The sequence below is a fragment of the Cariama cristata genome, unplaced genomic scaffold, assembly GCF_000690535.1.
Source record: "Cariama cristata isolate BGI_N322 unplaced genomic scaffold, ASM69053v1 scaffold20486, whole genome shotgun sequence".
Classification (NCBI taxonomy): Eukaryota; Metazoa; Chordata; class Aves; order Cariamiformes; family Cariamidae; genus Cariama; species Cariama cristata.
In genome coordinates this window covers 8,802-17,010 of record NW_009621792.1, presented here as the reverse complement: position 1 = coordinate 17,010, position 8,209 = coordinate 8,802, and the positions used below count along the sequence as shown (strand labels likewise).

Below are 8,209 nucleotides of genomic sequence, written 5' to 3'. Positions count from 1 at the left end.
TGCAGAATGACGAGGTGCTTCCCCCCCCAAGCAGGAGTTTGCCTTGAAGCCCTGACTCCACGTCCCTAAAACTACTCCTGGGATACTTTCTCGGTTTCAGTGGCAGTGGCCGGGGGTTGGCACAAAGCGAGAAGAGGTGGCGGGAGATCACTGGAAACTTCCTGGCCTCTGGCACTGAGTGCTGTGGGCAACCTGGAGGCTGGTTGTACTGGTGACTTAGTGTACAGAAGGGAGAATAAACTGGGATTTATGTGCATTTTTAATTTCCTCTCATGCTAACAGTATACACAACCTTTTCTTAAAGAAGTCTATACACAGCCATGATGCCTACAGCAGCCAGGAAGTCAGTTCACTGCTCTGCTCTTTTAAAAAAAAAAAAAAGAAGGTAACATTCATTTTCTGACAAGGTCACATTAAGGTTTGAATTGTTCAGAGGGAGGTCCTGTGAGGATCTTGCTTTCTGATTAAGGAGCAGAGTTTGCAGCTCAATAACTTTTCATTCTTATGTGTTTCTCTTGGGGAAATCCAGGTATCCCGTCTCTTGAAATTTTGCAGACAATGCATCTGCCTACACATATACCTGTTCTTCAGTCTCAAGTAAAGACTGAGCTGTCTTCAAATTCCATGTCTTTCTGGCTTGGCTAAAGCCCTGTGAACCTACGGGGTAAGCAAGGGAAGGAAACCATGCTGTGAGGAACTTTTCATATGGAGCACTGTCCATAGCTGGTACCCGGAAGAGAATGAGTACTCCAAATGGATTTCCACAGCACTCAGGGGCATGTGTTACTTGGAGCATGGAGGGTGGAGCAGTACAGGACCTGCACTCTAAAAAAGCTGGTAAAGCAGCAAAGAAGGAGGCTGGTGGCGATGGGTTGCTTATCTTTGAAGATCCTCCAAGTATAGGCACCTCTTTAAGTGAAACCTTAAAGCTTCTACCAGATGAACTCAAAGCTAATGTGAAAATTAAATCAGTCATTCCAAGGCCTCCTCGGAAACCCCGGCTGGAGCGTGCTGCGTCTCTGGATGAGAAAAGCTGGAGGAGGTGGAGGCGGCTTAGAACAAGTCAGGAAAGTCTGACTGATTCCAATGAGACAAGTTCCTCAAACAGTTCTGTGCAGGAAGTGTCCCTCAGCCCTCCCGTCAGGGGTAGGGCAAGTCCCTGGAATCAGTGCTGCCAGCAGAATTCCTTGCACAGTTCACCAGAAGCCTCGGAAGCCAGTCCCATGGGGAAGAGCAGGGGCGGCACCTCCGACCTGGGGAAACGAGCATCTGAGATCTCCAGTGCCTTTGGCGGGCTTCTGCGGGGGAAAGCCTTTGCAGGTGGCAAACCCCGGCTGTCCCAAATAATGCCAGCTCGACCTCTGCCACCCATGGAGATCAATGTGGCCTCTCACACACTGAGGACAGCTAATAGGATTGACTCAGATTGTATGGATTATCGACATTATTCTCAGCACAAGTTTGGGAGGGTAAGCAGCAGCTTGAGTGATAACAGGCTACATGGCAACGGGATGGTCTATGATAATTGCTCCACAGACTCCATGAAATCTACGTTCAGCCTGCTCACTCCCCTTCGCTCCAAGGATGTTCGAAGCAGGTATGTCCCTCAGCTCCTCGTGGCAGAGTTTGGGGTGTGTTAGCAGGGAACCAACACAGTGGAGACAGGGAACTTCTGACCGATTGGTAAAGCACAGAAGTTATTCTGTGTTGTTTAACCTGCTGTGGAGACTGGAAACAGTTTGAAGATGAAGAGATTAGTACAAATAGTCTATGTTTGCTCCTTTCAGCTGGGTATTGTTTTTCATAAACATAAGTTTGATTTGCTGTCAATTTGCTTGTAATGTTTAAGTAATCTGTTTTGAAAGTTAAGAAATAGTATCTGTGCATGCTAATAGTTGGGAAAAACTTTTTTTTTAAAATGTAAAAGTACATTGGACTTGAACTGACATGTTAAATGACAGGAAAAAAACCTCAATATTTTAGCTTGAAACTATCATGCAGTACATGCAGTACTGTCACAATCCTGTGAGGTGCTGAGGGTCCTCTGCAGGTGTTGAGCTTGTTTGGCATCTGGCAGGATCAAATCATGTACTGTGAACTGCATCAGGGTCCCACAGGAGCTCCTCTGCCTCAGCATTTCCAGGAATCTCTTGAGGAAGAGTGGGATTCCGCTCAGATCTCAGCACTTTCTCCTAGTGTGGCCCTGACCTCTTGCTGTGGTTGCTCATTTGTCTTCATTCTTAGTGAAGTTTAGATCGTTGATTGGAGGGAACTGAGGTGGGTATATTCATCTGCTTGCTAGTGTAATGAATCCTCTTGTGTTGGCTGCAGACCCTCTGTTTGCGAAGACCTGCCAGCACACAGCACAAACAGTGCAACAAGTAGTATTGATAACACTGCAGGTCAGGAAACATGTGAAAAGGTAAAGGATACCAAGCACTCGGCTAGAAGTTGTATGTTAAAGACGCTCAACAGTCTGCAACACCTTGAGGGATAAATCTGATCATTGATCCAAAGAGTGGGAGTCAGTGGTACAAGGGAAAATAATTCTGAGGTAAAGTGTTACTAACTGGTAAAAAAGCCTCAAAGTTAGATTGTTACATGTTTGCTACCAGGGGTTTTCTGTCGCTTCCCCCTGCAAAGCTGTTGGAGTCAGGTGGGCAGCTGGGAGGACCAGTGGGTTGCACAGCATTCCCTGACATCATGCCATCATCATTATTTGCAGAGCTTAAGCAAGATTAAAAATGCTTATTCAACTTGCAGCCCTTTTGCCAATACCCCTCGCTTTTGCAAGCAGCGTGTTCTTTGGAGAGGCAGGCGGTGCGGGGCAGATCTATCCTTTTCGAATATGATATTCTTTTAGACCTCAGACTCAATAAATTGTTTACTTGAAAGATAATTTGATGAGCTGAATTGAAGGAAGAATATGAGTTTGAATCCTTGATTAGGGGCAGCTTAGTGCCAGAACACTGGGAATGTGGGAGCTATTTTCATGTTTTAAGTAAACTGAGCTGCTTCAAGATACTCAAATATCAGACCAAACTCTTCATTTGTGTCTGCGGTAAGCACTAGGGCGATTGAAGACTTTAGATGGCTTCAGTCTTCTCATCACAGAACCTGTGCAGCATCAGTCTCACCATCATACTCGTGTCCTGGCTTTGAAAAGGATGGTTTATGACAGTAGTTCTGTTTTCTTGCATATGGTCCATGAACTCTCTATAAGGGTTGGAACTTTATAAGGAACTTTAGACAAGCAGAACAATATATAAATACTAAATGCTATTTTCTTGAGCCATAGGTATGTTCTTGTTTAACTCAAGATTCAAGTGTTACAAATCATTATTCCAACTGTCATGCCATTTCCTTAGGTGCTCTTTTATGGGTCTTTTGTTCACAGAAGCTATTTGGAAGGCAGCCTTCTGGCAAATGGTGCCTTACTGGGAGCAGAAGAACTTAGCAGATATTTCCCTGATCAGAATGTTGGCATTTTTGTGGCTACCTGGAATATGCAGGGTCAAAAGGTACGTGCACATAAGTCTCCCCAGGTCTTTGGCAGTGGTAAAGTTACCCCATCTTTACTGCAAGGACTGGTGCCATGGTTTTTTTCTGTTCCTGACTGTGTTCCTTGTCAACCCAAGTTCATCATCTTTATCAAATTACAAGGCCCTCTCTCACATGTTCATCCTAGTGAGATAGTCATTGTAACGGGTTCCTCAGATACTAAGTATGAAAACGGTGAGCTTGCTAGCGCCACTCTGGCTTTTTGTGGCAGCTCCTTTACGCTCCATTGCAGTTAGGGTCATATGAAGATGACTGATGATTTAGTGCTTATGACAAGAACGTGTCTGAAGAACACAGTCTTCTGCCTGCATCTTTATGTAGCCTAGGAATTCAAGATTGATTCTACCAGGTGACTGAAAAGCTATGCTTGGAAGAACACAAGCAACTCCTGGGGTGTTCAGTAAATAGCCTGTGAGCTTGGTAAAAAGTAAGCATCACAGGAAATTAGAAATGTCACATTACTGGCCCACATGGCTGAACTGTGGAATCTTGGTTACTGTTGGAACGACAGCAGTTGAAGTCTGCCTTTGGGAAGGAGAGTTTTTAGCATTATCACTTAACCTATTTTTTTGAAGCCTGAATTGTTTGCGTATGCTGTGGAACTTGTAGCTTAGCCTGGACTTTTCTTATACTTTTCTAGTAAATCTTTGCATAACTAATTGGTATTGTATTTATTTATTTCTTTAAAATAATAGGAACTTCCAGAGAATCTGAATGATTTCTTACTACCACCAGATCCTGACTATGCCCAGGACATGTATGTCATTGGGGTTCAAGAAGGCTGTCCAGACAGGTAGCAAAAACAATGTAATGAACCATCCTCTTTTATTGTTAACTAATTACAATGCTAATTAGTCTGAAAATAGTCTCCATCATATTCTTAATATTTTCAATAAACAACCCATTTAATAAGACTCTGAATTCCATTGCATGAGTACCAGAGGAAATGGGTTTTAGAGGAAAATGTCACAAAAATCTGCAAATACAGACCTTGGTCCTGTTGTCAGGGCAGCCAATAGCAAAACTCCTGTCTGATTTCTGTGGGCATCTTACCATAGATCTGAGCTGGCTGTGAGCTAGCTCCCGGGCTGGCTGTTAGCGTTAGCAGCCCTGTGCTCATTAGTAGTACATTGCTGCAAATTTCTAGTTTACCTGAGATTAAAAGCCTTGTGTTAGACTCTGCTTTTTTAGGGTATCTTCCCAGTGGGTCTCTCTTGCTCAGATTTGCAAACTGCTCGGTGCAGTGGCACTAATACTCTCTCACCAACATGCCGAGCCTGCTGCATGGCATGCGTGGAGTTGCACGTCAAACTGACCAGCCTTCACTGCAGCATCGCTGTGGCAGTGCAGGTTTTGCTTACACTTACTTGATGTTCTTTATCAGAGGGATTGGTCTGTTTTCGCAATGCTGATTTCCTTTCCTGGTTATTGTCTCTTGTACTGTCCTTGTGATCCAGCTGTTGTTCTTTCCTGCAGAAGAGAGTGGGAGATCCGCCTGCAAGAGACGCTAGGGCCTCACTATGTCATGCTCTACTCTGCTGCACATGGAGTGCTGTACATGTCAGTCTTCATTCGGAGGGACCTGATCTGGTTCTGCTCAGGTGTGTGGTCCAGTAAGAGCTGGAGAGTGGGAGGTGATGGGACTTGCTGCCATCGGGTGTCTTGTCCTTTTCTCCAGGGCTGCCCCTTGCCTGACTTTCCTGCTCACTGTCTCTAGAGGCTTTTAAGTAAAAGAAGCTTCTTTTTCTCCTTCTAGAAGTGGAGTATGCCACGGTGACAACTCGAATTGTATCTCAGATCAAAACCAAGGGAGCTCTGGGAATCTGCTTCACATTTTTTGGGACCTCCTTTCTCTTCATCACCTCCCACTTCACATGTGAGACATTTACAATCTTGTTAGAAGTGTCCTGATTAAGCGAGGAAGGGGGTTGTTTTACAAAGGTAAAAAAGCTGCAGGAGGATGGAGGAGCAGGACAGACTGAAGCCAAAGCTCAGGATTACTGAGCTGAGAACAATAAGGGAGGAGGATTTTTTGGTAACTTACAAAACTTACAAAAGAACTGTGTTTACAAAACCAGAAATTAACTCTGCACAACTGTATCCCTTTTTCCACACTTTCTGTCGTTATTTTTCAGTGTGTGTGCTCTCTGGGTCAGAGTGTTACATTTTACATGTGGAAAATGTCTGATGTCCTTTGGAAACTCCTGTTATAACCAGAAATGGTAATTGAATGAAAATTATGCATCGTTGGCGGTAATGTGATTTCTATGTTTCAGCTGGGGACAGTAAAGTGAATGAGAGGAAACTGGACTACAATAAAACCATTCAAGCCCTTACACTTCCCAAGAATGTTCCGGACACAAACCCCTATCAATCCAGTTCTAGTAAGTGTGAAACCATGCTTGTGTGGGAGCCCAAATGAACAGAGTTTGTGCATTGTCTTTCAGTCTACACTAAGGAAGAGAGAATGAGAGTGCTAATTTGAGACAGTATAAAAAGAAACTACAGGTCTTTTTGTCTGAGGATGGTCAGTAATCACATGATATTTTTTTTTTTAGGTGTGGCATAATTTGGGGGGAAATTTGAGAGAAAAAGTTGAAATGGAGAGGGAGAGAGAAAATTCAAAAGGAATTTTCATGTGATATCTTTTTTCTCAGAACAGCAATAAGATAATTTTGATGTAATTTTTATCATTATTATGGATGTCTTTCACTTTCCAAGTGTTTTCCAGAACAAGTAGAAACTACTTTATTTCAAAACTTAAGGGAAGGAATATTATTTCAATTTGCATATACAAAGGCCAGCATGTTGTTTGCCAGATACCATTATTGTTTCTAATACTGTGCTGTTAGCTATGTATCTAGACGTCATGTTAAGCCCTTTTTCTAGAAAGATGAATTTACTCTTTATCTGCAGTGTAGCATTAGGTTTTTGTGTTCATAGCATTTTTAGGTCCTATAGATAGTTTAGTCTCTTTTCAGCTTTTTCTATTATTTTTAAAATTTCTGTTCTACTTTCTACTGGTTTTTTATTACGACATTCTGTAATGGTCACAGGCAGAAAACATGCTCAAGTATTGTATCTCCTGGTAGTAAAAAGAAAGAATTTATGCCTGTTCCTTGAACATACCTAGCAGCACTCTCAGTAAGCTATACATCATACAGTTCTCACTTCAAAAGAATTAAATGAGTTTCATTTTAAAGAGCATGTAGCTACATCACATACTTCCATTTTCCTCAAAAGTCTAAAGGAGATTCAGGGAAGAAAAGTTTGGGATTTTTTTTTGCTTCCGGAACTTTTCAGGATGTTTACCTTTATACTGACACATCTGGCTTGAATTTGCAGGTGATGTCACAGCTCGGTTTGATGAAGTATTCTGGTTTGGTGACTTCAACTTCCGACTAAATAAGGATCGTGAGACTGTGGATTCCATCTTGAACCAGAAGCCGGAAACGGACGTGTCCAAGCTACTGGCATATGACCAGCTTACGAGTGAAATGAGTAGGGGTGAGGGACAGCTGTTTTTCTCCCTAGTCTCCAGGAACAAAGATAACTACACACAGAAATCATTACAGCTGAATCCCTATTTCCTAGAGATCTTTTCTGTTTTCTCTTGTGAAGTTCCCTAAAAAAAGGAAGTCGGTAGTTGTCAAATACAGTGGCAGTCTGTACAAGGGACTTTTTGCTATAGCATTTTGCTGTATATAGCATAATCTCCCAAGCCATTTACTGCTGAAGTTCCCTAAAAAAAGGAAGTCGGTAGTTGTCAAATACAGTGGCAGTCTGTACAAGGGACTTTTTGGTATAGCATTTTATAGCATTGATAGCATTTGCTATAGCATTGATATAGCATAATCTCCCAAGCCGTTTACTGCTCTGTTTCATCTGACTCCTCTATAAACTGGACATCATTCTGTCACAGTGTCTAGGGCATTTAGATTTGAATAGCTAGCATTTACAAAGCACCATGAACTTTCAGTGGAAGGGGAAGTGCATGCACCTAGTGTTCTTTGTTTAAATAGCCACTAACTAAACGGCCACGGCTATTTTTTTATCTTCACTATGTAAGAATTTGAGCTTGCCCCCTTTGGGCTTGCCACCCAAGCAGAGGTTTTCCTAGTCATGTATGTACATGGTTGTTGTTTCTAGCCAGCATTAGTTAAGCAGTGTTAAATAAATGCAGAAAGTGTGGTGGGTTCTTAGGAAGGAGGAATTTGTTGTTCATGCCGTTCTTCCCTTCCGTTACAGGGTCTATTTTCAAAGGATTCCAAGAGGCTGACATTCATTTCCGTCCTTCCTACAAGTTTGACATTGGAAAGGACAGTTATGACACGACTTCCAAGCAAAGGACTCCTTCCTACACGGTAAGGGATGATTTCAGAGCAGCATGCTCGTAAGGGCTGCTCAGCCTCACATCTGCCTCCAAAGGGGATTCTCACCTGAAAAAAAAAGCTGCCTTCCACAGTTGGTCTGCGTGAGGTACAGTTGCTCTGAGATTTGTTGCTTAGGGGCAACAGGGCATGTGGAACTGGTTTGGAGGAAAGGATTATTGAATCTGTGAGCACAGGGAGAGTTTGGCACAGGCTGCTAATCTTATTTTCCCTGCTTTGCATCCTGTTCCAGTGCATTCTCCCTTGTGCTCAGAGCT

General features: G+C 42.9%; 1 protein-coding gene across 1 annotated transcript in view; it reads left to right on the top strand.

The window, feature by feature from the left end:
• Positions 1 to 740: 740 nt before the first annotated feature.
• INPP5E (inositol polyphosphate-5-phosphatase, 72 kDa) overlaps positions 741 to 8,209 on the top strand; it is a 9,365-nt gene continuing 1,896 nt past the window's right edge. Inside the window, exons 1-8 of the mRNA XM_009702118.1 lie at positions 741 to 1,597; positions 3,398 to 3,521; positions 4,257 to 4,354; positions 5,038 to 5,162; positions 5,318 to 5,437; positions 5,838 to 5,945; positions 6,907 to 7,068; positions 7,810 to 7,925. Coding sequence (XP_009700420.1) covers positions 741 to 1,597; positions 3,398 to 3,521; positions 4,257 to 4,354; positions 5,038 to 5,162; positions 5,318 to 5,437; positions 5,838 to 5,945; positions 6,907 to 7,068; positions 7,810 to 7,925 — 1,710 coding nt within the window. The remainder of the gene's footprint in view (positions 1,598 to 3,397; positions 3,522 to 4,256; positions 4,355 to 5,037; positions 5,163 to 5,317; positions 5,438 to 5,837; positions 5,946 to 6,906; positions 7,069 to 7,809; positions 7,926 to 8,209) is intronic.